At 47.2% G+C, this 18,313-nt stretch overlaps 1 protein-coding gene across 1 annotated transcript in view; it reads right to left on the bottom strand.

Annotated features, from left to right (window-relative positions):
• LOC149461906 (uncharacterized) overlaps positions 1-18,313 on the bottom strand; it is a 101,833-nt gene that overhangs the window by 50,327 nt on the left and 33,193 nt on the right. The window contains exon 3 of the mRNA XM_089677744.1: positions 5,217-5,835. Coding sequence (XP_089533870.1) covers positions 5,217-5,835 — 619 coding nt within the window. The remainder of the gene's footprint in view (positions 1-5,216; positions 5,836-18,313) is intronic.

The raw sequence follows: 18,313 nt of genomic DNA, 5'->3' as shown, positions 1-18,313 counted from the left end.
CACACTTGAAGTGCTGGGAGGATAATTTGATCCACTAACATTATCTCTACAGAGAGACTCTGCTTTGGCTGCGGACAAACCGGTCACTGCCAGGCCAGCTGCCCTTTTAGAAAAAGACTCTGAGGTCCACCTCTCCCAAGCTGGTGCACTATGTGGATATGTACCAAGCTTCTGAAGAAATGCCTTCTAACCCCAGCCCTCTGGTCACCCTTGGACCACCCATGCTACAGATGTGGACAACCCAGGCATCTCCAGGCTAGATGCCCAAGGAACTTCACCCTCCCCAGACTCAAAACACCTACCCTGATCCCAGTGTAACTCTGGTCACCATCTTAAAGTGAATTGATGCTTCCAACAACAACTGGTGCCCTTCTAGGAGTTTATGGAGTCCAGCCACTTACCCCAAGATAAGGCAGCAGCAGTTACAGGAGCTCTGCATAGATGTACAAAAAGTCATTGGATTCTGTGATACAGACGCTTTCCTGACCATCATTGATCCCTGTGAGGTGAATTCTACAGGGAATTTCTTCTGTTGGGGTAATGGCAGGACTTTCTTTTGACATTCTCCAAGGGAATGACCTGTGAGAATTTAATAGTCTGTTTCTAAGGAGTGTGACCCAGAGCGCTAGGAGTAGAACACAAATCTGGGACAGGCGTGATGCAAGATGCAAATTCATCACGGATCTACCCTGTTAACTATGTAAAGGCTCAGGTCAATCCCACCAACACCCCAAGGTTTAGGGGAGGACCTCTTGGTTTGGAAAACAGGTGGACACATAAAGGAAGAGCACCCCAGACTTGATGCTGTAGATGAAGACAGCGAGGTCACATGCAGGCTAATTGTCCCAAGAGTTGTAGGGAGATGTCCAACTTTACAGTCACGGCTGGAAAACATCTCACAGCCGTCCTTCCGGGATGTCCGGAGTGCACTCCACTAGGTAAATGATAAGCTGACTTTGGCTTGCATGTGCGATAGCCCGTCGGAGGCCCATCTCCATGACTACTCCAGCATGCTGTCGCCTCACTGCGGATGTGTGATAGCCCGTCGGAGGCCCATCTCCATGACTACTCCAGCATGCTGTCGCCTCACTGCGGATGTGCGATAGCCCGTCGGAGGCCCATCTCCATGACTACTCCAGCATGCCGTCGCCTCACTGCGCATGTGCGATAGCCCGTCGGAGGCCCATCGCCATGACTACTCCAGCCTGCCGCCGCCTCACTGCGCATGTGCGATAGCCCGTCGGAGGCCCATCTCCATGACTACTCCAGCCTGCCATCACCTCACTGCGCATGTGCGATAGCCCGTCGGAGGCCCATCTCCATGACTACTCCAGCCTGCCGCCGCCTCACTGCGCATGTGCGATAGCCCGTCGGAGGCCCATCTCCATGACTACTCCAGCGTGCCGTCGCCTCATTGCACATGCGCCCCCACAGCCACGCACCTTTTGGCGTGCATTCCAATTCACCTCCAGAAGCCATATTTGGCAATGGCAGCACTTGACCTCCCTCTGCTGCCAGTATAGTAACACTACTCATGAATACTCCATACATCTAAAGACAAAGATCTGCCCAATGACCCCACTGACAGCCCACACAAAGCAAGGACATTCTGGCTGCCATTGAAATGTATGTGTATACCTACTTTGTGTTCACATCTATCTCCATGGAAAGAAGCCAACAATTGAGGAACCAGCAGGCTTTTATCCAAAGGAATTATGTATTCAGTTCATTCATTTTTACTTTTTATACATTGTGCTGATCCAACAATATTATCCCCATGAACCCCAATGCAGCATTCCCAATATGTCATTATTTATTATATGGGGATATATATATATACACAGACTATATGACCTCCTCATGTATATATTACACTGCCCTGCGTTTCTTACAGCTTTAATGCCGGTGAATGTTTCTAATGTCTCTTACTATACCTCTTGATGTGTAATGTATTGTTACTTGTGTGAGCATGTTGTGATGTCACCTTTGTCCCGCCTCCTTTCCCGGGACTGCCCAACCCAAGTGGGAGGGTCCAACCTCTGTCCCAGGGTATATATAGAAGAGGATTGTCATTGCAAGTCAGCTCTGATGAAGAAGGGACTCGAAACGCGTCAGCCTGACTCTGAGAACCTTCCCTCGTGTTTAGACTCGGCTGGTCTCTGATTGGTCAAGTCTCACTAAGGACTTTACACGCTTGTTATACTTCTCTGTTTGTGAGGATATTTTCACATCCAATAAAATCACATTTTACTGAGGTAATGCACAAGGTTGGTGCGCTTTTTGTTTCACTTTACAGTATTGGTGGGGCTTCCCCAGCCTTGTTTAGAGCCGCACAACCTTTGATGCCTTGGTGGGGAATTTCTTCAAGTTCCGGGTCCATCTATCCACCCTTGTTCTGGGCCATAGAGGGCAGGAGGGGTTGTTTTGTGTTTACACCCGCAGTACCATTACTCCAGTCGCTTTCCGGGTCGTTACCATCCCCCATTATTATCACTGTCCCAGCCCTTTCCATCTGTGGCAGGAGCTGAGTCTCCACCTCCTCATTAACACTGGGAGGCCTATAACAAACTCCAATGATGACCTTTGTAGTACCGCCCCCCATGTGCAGTTCCACCCATAATACTTCAGCCTCATCACACTCTCCATCAACTAGGTCCTCTTTCACACTTTCCTGTTCCAGACTCCACCCCCTTTCCTGTTCCAGACTCCACCCCCTTTCCTGTTACAGACTCCACCCCCTTTCCTATTTCCCCATCTCTCCGAAAGAGAACCTAGCCAGGAATATGAATGGCCCAGTCATGTGAGGAATGAAGCCAAGATTCAGCAATACCAATTCAATCCTAGTTCTCTTCATGCACCAAACCTTCCAACTCACCTATTGTGCTGGCAGACTTCTGGCATTGGTGAACAAACACTTCATTCACTGACGCCTTGTCCATTCACTGACACCTTGTCCAATCACTGTCACCTTGTCCATTCACTGACACCTTGTCCAATCACCGCCACCTTGTCCATTCACCACCACCTCGTCCATTCACTGACGCCTTGTTCATTCACCGACACCTTGTCCATTCACTGACACCTTGTTCACATGGATTTTGAGCATTTTTTATTTTCATACAAATGGTACCAATTCCACTGGTTTTTTGTAACACCAACAAGTACTGACCCCGTCTGATCTGTCTACCCCGTTAAAACTGAATTCTCCCTCCCCCCTCCATCCTAGTTTATATACTCCTCCAGCCTTCCCATAAACCCCTCCCCCAGCACAGCAGACCCCCTTCCATTTATATGCAGACCATCTCTAGCATATACAGTGAAGGAAATGCATATTTGCTCCCCTGCTGATCCTGAATGTTCACCCCTCACACAGAAATGATCGGTCTAACAATGGAATGTTCGGTGTAACACTGAGAGACAGAATACAACAACAAATTCAGCAGAAATGCGTCTAACAAATGATGACTGATCTGCATATTCATGAGGGAAAGAAGGATTTGATCCCCTTCACAAAACATGACTTAGTACTTGGTGGCCAATCCCTTGTTGGCAATCAGGTCATATGTTTCCTGGAGTTGGCCCCCAGGTTTGCACACATCTCAGGAGGGATTTTGGCCCACTCCTCTTGGCAGATCCTCTCCAAGTCATTAAGGTTTGGTGGCTGACGTTTGGCAACTCAAACATTCAGCTCCCTCTGCAGATTTTCAATCGGATGAAGGTGTGGAGACTGGCTAGGCCACTCCAGGACCTTAATGTGCTTCTTCTTGAGCAGCTCCTTTGTTGCCTTGGCCATGTGTTTTGGGTCATTGTCATGCTGGAACACCCATCCCCCACCCATTTTCAATGCCTTGGATGAGGGAAGAAGGTTCTCACCCAAGATTTGATGGTACATTGCCCCGTCCATCGTCCCTTTGATGCGGTGCAGTTGTTCTGTCCCCTTAGCAGAAAAACACCCCCAAAGCAGAATGTTTCCACCACCATGTTTCACAGTTGGGATGGTGTTCTTGGGCTCATAGGCAGCATTCCTCCTCCTCCAAACACGGCGAGTTGAGTTGATGCCAAAGAGCTGCATTTTGGTCTCCTCTGACCACAACACTTCCCACCAGTCCTCCTCGGCATCATTCAGATGTTCAGTGGCAGACTTCAGACGGGCCTGGACATGTGCTTTCTTGAGCAGAGGGACCTTGCGGGCACTGCAGGATTTCAGTCCTTGTCGGCGTAGTGTGTTACCAATTGTTTTCTTGGTGACTGTGGTCCCAGCTGCCTGGAGATCATTGACAAGATCCTCACGTGTAGTTCTGGGATGATTCCTCACTGTTCTCATGATCACTGACACTCCACGAGGTGAGATCTTGCATGGTGCACCAGACCTAGGGAGACTGACACTTGTTTTGTGTTTCTTCCATTTGTGAATGATTGCACCAACTGTTGTCACCTTCTCACCAAGCTGCTTGGCCATAGTTTGGTAGCCCAGTCCAGCCTTGTGTAGGTCTACCATCTTGTCCCTGACATCCTTGGACAGCTCTTTGGTCTTTGCCATGGTGGAGAGTTTGGAATCTGATGGTTTGATTGCTCCTGTGGACAGGTGTCTTTTATACAGGTAACACAATGAGATTAGCAGCACTCCCTTTAAGAGACTGCTTCTAATCTCAGCTTGTTACCTGTATGAAAGACACCTGGGAGCCAGAAATCCTGCTGAATGATAGGGGACCAAATCCTTCTTTCCCTCATGAACATGCAGATCCGTCATCATTTGTTAGACGCATTTCTGCTGAATTTGTTGTTGTATTCTGTCTCTCAGTGTTACACCGAACATTCCATTGTTAGACCGATCATTTCTGTGTGAGGGGCGAACATTCAACATCAGCAGGGGAGAAAATACACATTTCCTTCACTGTAGGCTGCACCCCAAAAGTCAGCCCAGTGCTCTAGGTCAGGACTACATTTTTATTCTTCTCCTGCAATCAATGGTCAACACGGTCCCACACTTCATCCGTGTCTTTGGGGACCTCTGATCTCCTTATGAACTGTTTCTTCCATGATGAAGATCAGCCATGGAGTATATCTGAGGTGTATATCAGGGTGTGCTTCTTCCCCACATGAGAGCTGGGATGTCCAGCAACATTCATCTAGAAGACATTTCCCGCACTCAAGGCACTAATATACCTCCAGGGTTTTGTGGGACCCCTGATGTACAGGAAGACAGGACTTCAGTGAGCACCATTTCCCTCACTCAGGACAGGAAAATGGCTTCTCCCCGTGTGTAATCTCTCATGTCTGTGAAGATTGGACTTATCTGAAAAACATTTTCCACACTCAGGACAGGAATACGGCTTCTCCCCCGTGTGAGATCTCTGATGTTTACGAAGACTGGACTTCTGTGAAAAACATTTCCCGCACTCAGGACAAAAATACGGCTTCTCCCCCGTGTGAGATCTCTGATGTTTATGAAGACTGGACTTCTCTGAAAAACATTGTCCGCACTCAAGACAGGAATATGGCTTCTCCCCCGTGTGAGATCTCTGATGTTTATGAAGACCAGACTTCTCTGAAAAACATTTCCCGCACTCAGGACAGGAATACGGCTTCTCGCCCGTGTGAGATCTTTGATGTGTGTAAAGATTGGACTTCACTGAAAAACATCTCCAACACTCTGGACAGGAATATGACTTTTCCCCCGTGTGAGATCTCTGATGTGTGTGAAGATTGGACTTCCGTGAAAAACATTTCCCACACTCAGGACAGGAATATAGCTTTTCCCCCGTGTGAGATCTTTTATGCACATTAAGATCAGATTTAGATTGGAAACATTTCCCGCACTCAGTACAGGAGAAGCTCTTCCCTGTTGGAAGGCCAGCCCGGTCCCGCACAGTCTGAGGTTCCTCAGGATACGAGGAATCCGATGGTCCATCTACACTGGGTGGTGCCGAATGGACATTGGAGGGAGCCGGGTTTTCTCCTGGACTATACTGTGTGATGTCCTCATCTTCTACTTTCCAGTCTGGAGACAAAGTGAGACAATCCTCGGAGGTTTTCCTCATCTCCCGGCCATGGACTAAAATACAAAAGACAAAGAGGATTACTAGACAGGAGCTGATTGGTTCCCCTAAACCAGGACTCCACCCACATCAGGCAGCTTGGTCTCTGAGGAGCTTACAATTCCACCCACAAGAGAACTAGGAAATGGCTCCTCTGATCTCCTACCAGGTCATTTCTTTATTCATGGACCTTAGTCAGAGAGTGAGGAAACAACCAGAACTGTCTTTTATAGGAGGGACAGTGATGAGGGGATTATAGGACGAGGGTCCCCATCCCCTCTATCACTCATCGCCATCTTCCCAACACAAGAAGTACTGCACTTCCTTATTTACTCCATGATTTAGTCATGAAGAACAGCGGGGCTGAGCCCCACCAGAGGTCAGAGAGTGAGGATGGGGGGAGAACAACCAAGATGAAGACTGGACTGATCCTGAAGACCACCATCATTGGGGTATTGACTCCTCCCTCATTATCACTTTCTGTTTAAGGGTCCAAAGTTGGAGGATGTTATCACATTATTATCACCATGTAAAAGTCTGTGCTCCAATCACATCATCCGATATAAAATGTCCAGCTGGGAGGAAATGGGTGTAACAAAAGAGAATCCATATTATGTGTATATATAGCAGTGGGGGGAGGGGGGAAAGCAGGAGTCTGGACTATGGAATGTACAACATGGAGTATATAGTGCAGGGGTCAGGAGTATGTAATGTACAACATGGAGTATATAGTGCAGGGGTCAGGAGTATGTAATGTACAACATAGAGTATATAGTGCAGGGGTCAGGAGTATGTAATGTACAACATAGAGTATATAGTGCAGGGGTCAGGAGTATGTAATGTACAACATAGAGTATATAGTGCAGGGGTCAGGAGTATGTAATGTACAACATAGAGTATATAGTGCAGGGGTCAGGAGTATGTAATGTACAACATGGAGTATATAGTGCAGGGTTTAGGAGTATGTAATGTACAACATAGAGTATATAGTGCAGGGCTCAGGAGTATGTAATGTACAACATAGAGTATATAGTGCAGGGGTCAGGAGTATGTAATGTACAACATGGAGTATATAGTGCAGGGGTCAGGGGTATGTAATGTACAACATAGAGTATATAGTGCAGGGATCAGGAGTATGTAATGTACAACACAGAGTATATAGTGCAGGGGTCAGGAGTATGTAATGTACAACACAGAGTATATAGTGCAGGGGTCAGGAGTATGTAATGTACAACATGGAGTATATAGTGCAGGGGTCAGGAGTATGGAATGTATAACATAGAGTATATAGTGCAGGGGTCAGGAGTATGTAATGTACAACATGGAGTATATAGTGTATTTAGTATTCATGACCCACCTGTGCTGATCTCTGTAGGAGTGTCCTCCTCTATAAATGTCCCCGTTATTCCATCCTCCTCCATAGACTGCTGATCATCCCTCACATACGCCTCTTCTTCTTCTGCTTTAATCTCAACTTTTATATCTATCAGATCTTCACCCTAAACCAAGAAAATTAGAAATTTCACATAATATATAAATATAAGCTAACATGAAAAATCCAAATATTATCTCCACAAGTCCATGTTCTAGATGCTCCATCCCACCAACCTTGTAATGGTGAGGGATGGTGTGATCTTCCTGTGTGGAATCCCGGGAATACAGAGAACGGGGACATCTCTCTGGTGGGTTCCTGGTATTAGGTGGCTCCATCATATCCTTGTGTCCTTCTGAAAACTCCTCCATCACTCCATACTCCTCATCCTCCTCTTTATACTCTTCTTTAACATCAATATTATCATCCCCGAGGATTCCACTCTAAATGCATAATACAAATCCCATCAATGGTAACAATGCAGATAATGTACAGATCCTAATGATACTATCAGTGATTGTTCCTCATCTACCTGATGATGGTGAGGGATGGTGTGACCTTCCTGTGTGGAATCCCGGGAATACAGAGGACGGGGACATGTCTCTGGTGGGTTCCTGTAGCTGGATGACTCCACCATGGTGTCCTCGTACAGATCTTTGTGTTCTCTTAGAAGCTCTGACTCCTCCATCCCCCCATCCTCATCCTCATCCTCTTTTATCTCTTCTTTAACCTCAACTTTAGGATCTCTCAGGTTTCCACTCTGAATATATAATAAAAATGACATCAATGGTAACAATGGTAATGTACAGATCCTAATGATACTGATAATGATCAGTGATTGGAGAATGTCCCAGAATTCCCGGCACCGCTCACCTCTCCTGTCAGCAGCTCCATCATCTTCTTGGTGACTTCTAGAATCTTCTGCATGTTGTGTCTCTCAGGGTTTAGGGAGTCACATGGAGGCACTGTGATGGTCATATGATCACCTGACTTCAGAAGAGGAAATCTCTGTATTGAGGAACCAATAGGAATATCATGTTAGACTCCCAGAATCCTCCTCACCTCTCCGATCAGGTCTGTGTTTTATTAATAGAGATAAGAGTGATGTCATGTGACCTCCCAGAATCCTCCTCACCTCTCTGGTCAGGTCTGTGTATTATTAATAGAGATAAGAGTGATGTCATGTGACCTCCCAGAATCCTCCTCACCTCTCCGGTCAGCAGGTAGATGATCTCCAGGGTGAGGTTTAGTATCTTCTCAGTCATGTGACTCCGGTCCTCCTCCATCCTCATTGGTGCCATCATGTGATCTATACAGGTCTCCTTGTAGACGGATAACTTTGGGAAATGAAAGTAAGAATGATTTGGATGGTATTGGTCACACAATAATAGGATGTGGATGTGAGGGGGGAATAGGAGGGTTGCTGGACATTGAAGAACTACTCCCCCCATGGGAACACATTTTGTTTGGACTGTTTAGTGTTTACTACAATTTTGAGGTCCGGGGCCCCTTTTCTCTGTTGGGTTTGTTTGGTCTCTGAACTGGTTTTGATGAGCTTTAGATCTGCAGACAAGGAATGATAAATCTGATCCTTCCTATGACTAGTTTGCTCTGAGGCAGTGCTGTGAGGTCAATGTCGGCTCATCATGCAGGGATGTTCACTTTACATCACCCGACGCCCGGGACATGTAGTTCTGGGGGCCGGGCAAGTATTGTTTTTATTCTTTATTCCTGCTGTGGGCAAGCCACAGGGCTCTCCTTTCAGGTGCCAGCCTCTGCCACCCCATCTGTGTGAACCTCCCCTGTACCTACTATGCTTCTCTGGCTCTGCTTGCCCATCTGTGGGCACAGTTCAGCGGGTGCCAGAGGGTAGAGGGGACAGATGTCAGGGCTCTGTCCTTGGCAGAGGTGTTAGGAGACCTGGCAACCCTGCCAGTACCTTGCATGGCCGCAGAAGTTCACATTGGCTCAAATTTGGTGGCAAACGACCTTTATAAGGAAGCCCTGCACTACTCTCAAGTGCTGGTTGATCTTTGGCTCCCCAGTACCTTGTTCCTGTTCTACTGTTATTTCCTGTTCCTGTGCTACTGTGATTTCCTGTTACCGACTCGGCTTGCTCCTGGACCTGTCTTCTCTGCTTAAACCCTGACTTGACCTCTGCTGGCTAACGGATATTCTCTCTTGCTCCTCTGTGCCTGACCTCGGCTTGGCTAACAGATATTCTCTCTTGCTCCTCTGTGTATGACCTCGGCTATCCCATCTGACTATGTCTGTTCTGATCTCCACCCAGTACCAGACCTTGGCTTTCAACCGGCTATCCAGTAATCCTGTTCCCCGGAAGGGCTTTCATACCTCACACAGGCACCACCTGTCTGCAGACCTCATCTCAGTACATCAGCTGTGCTCCTGGGTGGACCACCAATAAGCACTCCTACAGGTGACCTGTGCCACTTTGGTCCTGACTCCTTGCTGTCCCACTCTCAGGGGAGTCTGGAACTTAGCCGCATGGGAAGCCCTCTCTCCATTGGCATCTCTCACCAGGTACGTGACAGTATCAATCAGCCAATATGTCTGAGGCCGAGAGAGGTGCTTCTGCATTAGAGGCCTTGTGCCAACAGATGATGGCACTTACGCAAGTGGTCATGGATCTGCAGGAGGAATATTTTCAGCTGGAGGGACATCTTTATTCGCTCACTACTGCTGCGACTTCTGCAGACCAGAATCCATTGCCTAGTCCTATCCCTACAGTGGCACCAGCCAGTTCGCTTTCCACTGTTACACCCGCTGTGGTACTACTCAGGGTTACCATTCCGGAACGCTTCCTGGGGACCGACGTAAATTCCGAGCCTTCAAGAATGCTTGTGAGTTGTATTTTGCACCGCAACCCAGGACCTTCTCACTTGAGGCAGTTAAAGTGGGGTTCATCATTTCTGTCATATCTGACGAACCTCAATCATGGGCACACAGCTTACTGGAACAAAAAGAACTAGCGCTAAACTCAGTGATCACATTCGTTGAAGCCATGGCATCTCTTTATGATGACCCCCAGAGGACCTCTACTGCTGAATCCACCCTTCATGCTCTACAACAAGGCCGACGGCATGTGGAGGACTACATTGTGGAATTCCGCAAATGGTCCGCCAATACCGGGTTGAATGACGCAGCCCTAAAATACCAGTTCCATCTAGGTCTGTCTGAGTCCCTCAAGGACTAATTAGCTAGGGTGGAGTCTCCCTCCTCCTTGGAGAATCTAATTCAACTCGCTACCTAATTGGATCAACGGCTACAGGAGAGACATTCTGAACATACCCAGACCCTTTGCCAAGGGTTTTGCCAAGGGTTCCAAGACCAGTGGATTCTGTCCCTATTTCTCCGCCTATCAGCACTCCTGAAGTAAAACCCATGCAAATTGGCCTTCTCCGACCTGCTTTATCTCCAGAGGAAAGATTACGCAGACGGCACGGCAACCTATGCCTTTACTGCGGGGCTGTCATGGATCCACACCGCACACACATGCCCACGGTGCCTAGCTAACCGAGGTGTGGACGTCCGGCCATGACTTGGGGTAAAGAGGGAATGAGGGGTCTTACTTTGAGCATATAAGACTGGCCATGATACGCATTCACAGCCCGCACTGCATCTGGCCACTACTAGAGGTAGACTCCACTCCAATCCAGCTGGCTGACCACAAACAGGCAGATACAAATCTTATATACAATCTGGTGCAATCTAAGGGTTGGGGAGCAGTCTAGCAATTGGCAAACACTTCTAGCATTCCTCCAGCTATCCTACAAGCTAGAACCCCAGTGTGAATGACGATTCCACTGTCCACGCACCCCCACACCAGTCACACAACAAACGGTAGCTTGCCACCATCCAACAGTTTGTCGGCAGACTGGTCTGCTGGGCCACCACACACACAGATCTCCGTCTGGCAGATCTGCTACTTTACAATCTGCATGCAATTTGCCAACACACAGTACAATTGAATACAGATTGGCAATGAACTTAGACCGAGCACATAGACACTGTAATACAATAATCTCTCCGGAGATATGAGCCCGAGCTTAAGTATCCAGAAGTCACTTATTAACTTTATGATTTAATATCCTGAAAGTGGGCTGTGCATAGAATATGTACAAAGTATAAAAATTTACAAATAATACAGAAAATACAAAAAGACACACAATTGGCTATTGACTATAAAATAAAAGGGAATAAAAGCAGAAATAAAACTTTTACTAAGAGTTATCCTGTGACTGGAGCAAGTTAGAGAAAGTCCGTGATTCGCCAGTAAAATAGAAATGGCTCTGTACGAATCACCCCGTCCATATCTCAGGGTCCTCAATTTATTGAAATATGGACATAGGCTGGACATTAGCCCTTGGCCAATCAACCCTATACCAGCCCACAGGACGTTCTGGGTACTGAAGTACCCAAAGTTGATTGGACCAGGAACGGTTTGAATCACCAAGTCAGGGATAGAATTTCCGACACCAGCGCATCAATCTGATCGCGACAGTACCAATCACTGTTCAGCTGTTGCAATCAGGTGCCATATAACTGTTTTCTGCATTTCTCTGGGATTCTACAGAGGCTATAAATACAGTTTTACATGCAGATGTAGCTTACAGTGTGTCCAATCAGAAGGAAGTATTTTCATCTCTCTGCAACTAATATTGTATCTTTTATGAGAGATGAAATATATTCCTCTGATCTGTGGATATAAATCACAGCTAGCAGACAAAGCGGAGCCCTCTCCTGGTGCTTCCCGAAGCTGAAATGGTTGGAGAACTTATTTTAGATTTCAAGAAGGTGGCAATCTCTGGCTACATAGGTGACAACGTTTTATTGACATGCTCTGTCCTTTCAGATGCTAATTGGTGAACATATGTCTCTGACTGAATTCGGAACACTTATCTTTAATAACATGGACTGAAACTAAATTTACAATGACATATTTCTACTGATCACATCTCAACTACTCAAATCTTACATTTATGTCACAGGGCCATGGGCCATTTCTTACGTAACTGCCCAGTGCGACCAAGTAAGTCCAGCCAGCCTCATCCTTCATATCTCCAGTTATCCAGAACCTTAACCACCCATGTCGTTCTACCCATGTCATTACAGGTGGCTGGAAAGGAATCAAGTTGTGGGCAATCATTGATTCGGGAGCCTGTAGTTTTTTCTTGGACATCAACGTTGCCCAGAACCGAGGTATTCCTCTTTGTCCTAAAACACAAAGGTTTAATGTACTCCTAGCAGATGGCACTGCTCCTAGCTCAGGACCCGTTACCCAAGAAACCATTCCCATCCTAGCCACAACTGACTCTGTCCATCAGGAATTCATCTGCTTTGACATCCTGAGATCTCCCATGTTTCCAGCCATCCTAGGAATACCTTGGTTGCAAGCTCACAATCCACAAATCAACTGGCTCAAAAAAGAAGTCACCTTCCCATCAAATTACTGTATTCAGCACTGCGGCACTCCCACACCCACCAATTTCCCTGTGTGCCTCTCAGTTCAGCCTACATCAGATGCCAGTCAATCCGTTCCCCCTGCCTACCACCATTTCCTTGATGTATTTCATAAAAAGAAAGCTGACACTTTACCATCTCATCAATCATATTATTGTCCTATTGAGCAGCTTCCAGGGGCAGCCAACATTTGCCAACGTTTATCAGACGTTCATCAAGGGCTTCTCAACCATTATAGCCCCCATTACCCAACTCACTAGCCAGCATACACATTTTCTCTAGAGCCAAGAAGCACAGACAGCCTTTGAGCAATTAAAAAAGCAGTTCACTTCTGCTCCTGTATTACAACACCCAGAGCCAACACTTCCCTTCATCCTGGAGGTGGAAGCATCGGAGGTGGCTACAGGAGCCAAGGCCCAAAAGCTCTGCTCCTTCTGGTAGCTTTTTGCTCTAAGAAACTAAGCCAAGCTGAAAGGCACTACGACATAGGCAACAGGGAACTTTTGGAGATCAAAATGGCGTTCAAAGAATGGAGGTACCTTTTGGAAGGAGCTAGTCACTCAATCATGATCTTCACAGTTCATAAGAATCTAGAATATTTAAGATCTGCCAAGCGCCTAAGACCGCAGCAAGCTAGATGGGTCCTATATTTCTCCATCTTCAATTTTCACATGACCTACCGCTCAGGATCCAAGAATGGGAAAGCAGATGCTCTATCACGTATGTTCCCAGATTCAGTTGAAACTTTGCCCCAATACCATCCTGTCGGCCCAAAATTCTTTGTTGATTCAGCCCAGTCTGAAGCTTTTGATTGAACAGGCATCTGTGTGCCGTGCCTGAGCAGAACTCATTAAGAAGGCAGGATGGCTTTCTGTGGCACCAGGATAAGATCTTTGTACCCCAGGAGGTAAGATCCCAAGTTTTCAAGACATTCCACGACCATCAACTGGCTGAAAAACAATGGACCTGATCCAGCGATCGTTTTTGTGGCCCAACTTAAGTCAGGACTGCAGAACTTAAGTAAAATCCTGCACAGTATGTCTACGTAGCAAGGGAGACAAAGCCAAGGCATGGGGGTTTCTGAGGCCAATATCCATTCCTAATCATCCCTGGGAAATTATCACAATGGACTTTATTGTACACTTGCCGCCCTCTGAGGGGTTTGCTACCATCCTAGTAGTGATAGATCGGCTGAAGTAGTGAAGTCAGGACTGCAGAACTTAAGTAAAATCCTGCACAGTATGTCTACGTAGCAAGGGAGACAAAGCCAAGGCATGGGGGTTGCTGAGGCCCCTATCCATTCCTAATCATCCCTGGGGAATTATCACAATGGACTTTATTGTACACTTGCCGCCCTCTGAGGGGTTTGCTACCATCCTAGTAGTGATAGATCGGCTATCCAAGATGGCCCACTTTCTGCCAATGATAGGAACTCCGTTGGCGCCTGAGACGGCACATATTTTTATTAAAGAAATCGTTAGGCTACACGAACTGCCCAGCAATATCGTGTCAGACCGAGGGGTTCAATTTACCTCCAGGTTCTGGAGAGCCTTATGTAAAACCCTGAAAGTGGAACTCTGCCTATCATCGGCCTACCACCCTCAAAGTAATGGACAAACTGAACAAATTAACCAAACGTTGGATCAATATCTACGATGTCTCTCTGCCTTTTCCCAGGATGACTGGACATCTCTACTCCCATTAGCAGAATGTGCATACAATAATTCCGTCCATTCCGCTACGAATCAGTAGTAATTTTGGGCTAATTACGGATTCCACCCGTCATGCCTGCCGGATACCATACTCGAAACCTCGGTACCTGCAGTTCAGGACAGAATCCGCAGGATACAGGACAACTATTGAGCTCTCCAGGAATCCGTACAAAGATTGCAATCTGACTACAAAAGATACTATGACAAGAAACGAGGGGAAATCCTTCTCTGCAGGTTGGAGACCAGGCTTGGTTATCAACAGCCAACCTAAAACTTCCTTGCCCATCGTGGAAGTTGGGACCAAGATACATTGGGCCCTTTCAGATCCAATGAGTAATCAATCCAGTGGCATATGAGCTATCTCTTCCCGAATCATATGGGATTCACCCAGTCTTCCATGTTTTTCTGCTCAAGACAGCAGTTCATGATACATTTCCGGGAAGAGTAGAACCTCCTCCGCCGCCAATAACAGTTGGGGAGGATGCAGAATACGAGATAGAATCAATCCTGGACTGCAAGAAAGGCAGATTCAGTTCTTGATCAAATGGAAGGGGTAACTCCTGAAGAAGGCTCCTGGGAACCAAAGACAACATACATGCCCCAAGACTTCTCCAGGAGTTCTACTCCAAATATCCAGACAAGATGGCCCAAGTAGGCATCTGGAGGCTGCCCCCCTTGGGGGGGCACTGTCAGGGCTCTGTCCTCAGCAGAGGTGTTAGGAGACCTGACACCCCTGCCAGTACCTTGCATGGCCACAGTTCACATTGGCTCAAATTTGGCAGCTAACGGCCTTTATAAGGAAGCCCTGCACTACTCTCAGGTGCTGGTTGATCTCTGGCTCCCCGGTACCTTGTTCCTGTGCTACTGTGAACTGTGATTTCCTGTTCCTGTGCTACTGTGATCTGTGATTTCCTGTTACCGACTCGGCTTGCTCCTGGACCTGTCTTCTCTGCTTAAACCCTGACCTGACCTTGGCTTGGCTAACGGATTTCTTCTCTTGCTCCTCTGTGCATGACTTCGGCTTGGCTAACGGATATTCTCTCTTGCTCCTCTGTGTATGACCTCGGCTTGGCTAACAGATATTCTCTCTTGCTCCTCTGTGTATGACCTTGGTTATCCCATCTGACTACATCTGTTCTGATCTCCACCCAGTACTGGACCTTGGCTTTGAACCGGCTATCCAGTGATCCTCTGTTCCCCGGAAGGGCTTGCATACCTCACACAGGCACCTCCTGTCTGCAGACCTCATCTCAGTGCATCAGTTGTGCTCCAGGGTGGACCACCAACAAGCACTCCTACAGGCGACCTGTGCCACTTTGCGCCTGATTCCTGCTGTCCCACTCTCAGGGGAGTCTGGAACTTAGCTGCAAGGGAAGCCCTCTCTCCATTGGCCTCTCACACCAGGTAAGTGACAACGGAGGAGAGCGGACACATTCACTCCCTTCTTGTCCTGACCCAGAAGTGATGTTATGACAGATTTCCCGACCATCGAGGCCAGAAAAGAATGTAATGCGGTGCGATGTGCTCTACATTACATCCAATGTTGTACATGGGAGACATTGGGGGTCTTTTAGACCCTGGATGTCTCAATAAAGAGAACCTGTCATCAAAAATTATCTCATAGAGGACTTTGTCCCCTTAAGTAAAAATGTTTTTTAATTGTAAAAAATGAAAGTTACACCCAAGTATATAACTCCTCCCCCCCACCCCCACATATATGCACACCCAAAGGTAAGAGCACACGCTGGAGGGCCTACACGTGATAACATTGATTGTGATACACGTTACATATCGCCGGTCACACCAGAATGAGAGGATAATTCTAGGAGCAGACCTCCTCCGTACTCTATACTGATGACCTAGAAGGGGCTATAAATGTGTCACCTATAGATAATACCGGGGACTAAAGGTTGTCACCATTTCAGCACACACAACTTAAGGTTTGACATGTTGGATATCTATTTACTCGCTGCAACCTCGGCTTTTATATTTTTACACATAAATGGGTCATTTATTGCTTTTTGTGCCCTGAAATCAGCTTAAGTGTATTTTTTAATGAAATTTGGCATTTCCTAGACTTTGTGATAATATTTTGTGATATAAAAAATTAGAACTGCCGCTATTTTATTCTCTAAAGTCTCTACTTTCAGAAAATCGATATTTTGGGGGTTTTGTGTCGTCTTCAGGACTAAAATAATTTTTTAAACATGTGCAAAAAATGCAAAAACGGCTCTGGGAGTGAAAGGAAGAAAGGATAAACAGGACACTCCCCTTTCCTGAGGAGCAGCCAATCAGTTCTCATTACACTGCAAGGTCTCTCCCCTCCCTGCTAGTCCCCGAGTGCGGTGCTGGAGACAGGCGGGGGAGGGGAGGAAGAGATAAACAGCGCAATGTTACACATATTAAACTTTTTAGTCGCTATAAAGCCCCTTTCATTTTTTAAACCCCCAGATATTCCTAAAAGCACCTCAGATTTATATACATTTTCTGTTACAAAGGAATGTTTTCTTCCTCCTGAGCAGCAATGTAAGGGGCTCTATGCTCCATACTCCTGACCCCGGCACTCCATCATTGTGTTGGCTGCATAGTGTAATGATTGCCCATTGGCTGCCTGTGTAGTGTCATCATTGTCCTTTGTAGGCCATGTATGGTCAGGATGGTCCTTGTCTTGTCTATTTATTGTCAGTGCTGTTTGTTTAGAGGACCATATTACTAGAATTTATCTCCACAATGAGGAGAATGTTCCGGCCCCGGAAGTGGGGGAATGTTCTGCCCCTGAAGGGGTTCATCTGGGTTCCCACACTATATATATGTGTATCATCATCTGCTGGAGATAAAAGACGTCACAGTGATTATGGAGGAAGAGGACGGACATGACTATGGAGGAAGAGGACGGACGTGACTATGGAGGAAGAGGACGGACGTGACTATGGAGGAAGAGGACGGACGTGACTATGGAGGAAGAGGACAGATGTGACTATGGAGGAAGAGGACGGATGTGACTATGGAGGAAGAGGACGGACGTGACTGTGGAGGAAGAGGACGGACGTGACTGTGGAGGAAGAGGACCGACGTGACTATGGAGGAAGAGGACCGACGTGACTATGGAGGAAGAGGACCGACGTGACTATGGAGGAAGAGGACCGATGTGACTATGGAGGAAGAGGACGGACGTGACTATGGAGGAAGAGGACGGATGTGACTGTGGAGGAAGAGGACGGACGTGACTGTGGAGGAAGAGGACGGACGTGACTGTGGAGGAAGAGGACGGACGTGACTGTGGAGGAAGAGGACGGACGTGACTGTGGAGGAAAAGGGCGGACGTGACTATGGAGGAAGAGGACGGACGTGACTATGGAGGAAGAGGACGGACGTGACTATGGAGGAAGAGGACAGATGTGACTATGGAGGAAGAGGACGGATGTGACTATGGAGGAAGAGGACGGACGTGACTGTGGAGGAAGAGGACGGACGTGACTGTGGAGGAAGAGGACCGACGTGACTATGGAGGAAGAGGACCGACGTGACTATGGAGGAAGAGGACCGACGTGACTATGGAGGAAGAGGACCGATGTGACTATGGAGGAAGAGGACGGACGTGACTATGGAGGAAGAGGACGGATGTGACTGTGGAGGAAGAGGACGGACGTGACTGTGGAGGAAGAGGACGGACGTGACTGTGGAGGAAGAGGACGGACGTGACTGTGGAG

This window comes from Staurois parvus, unplaced genomic scaffold (genome assembly GCF_062004578.1).
Source record: "Staurois parvus isolate SC_StPar_1 unplaced genomic scaffold, SC_StPar_1.0 ptg000191l, whole genome shotgun sequence".
Taxonomy (NCBI): Eukaryota; Metazoa; Chordata; class Amphibia; order Anura; family Ranidae; genus Staurois; species Staurois parvus.
The sequence above is the reverse complement of the archived record's forward strand: the minus strand, read 5'-3'. Positions and strand labels throughout refer to the sequence as shown.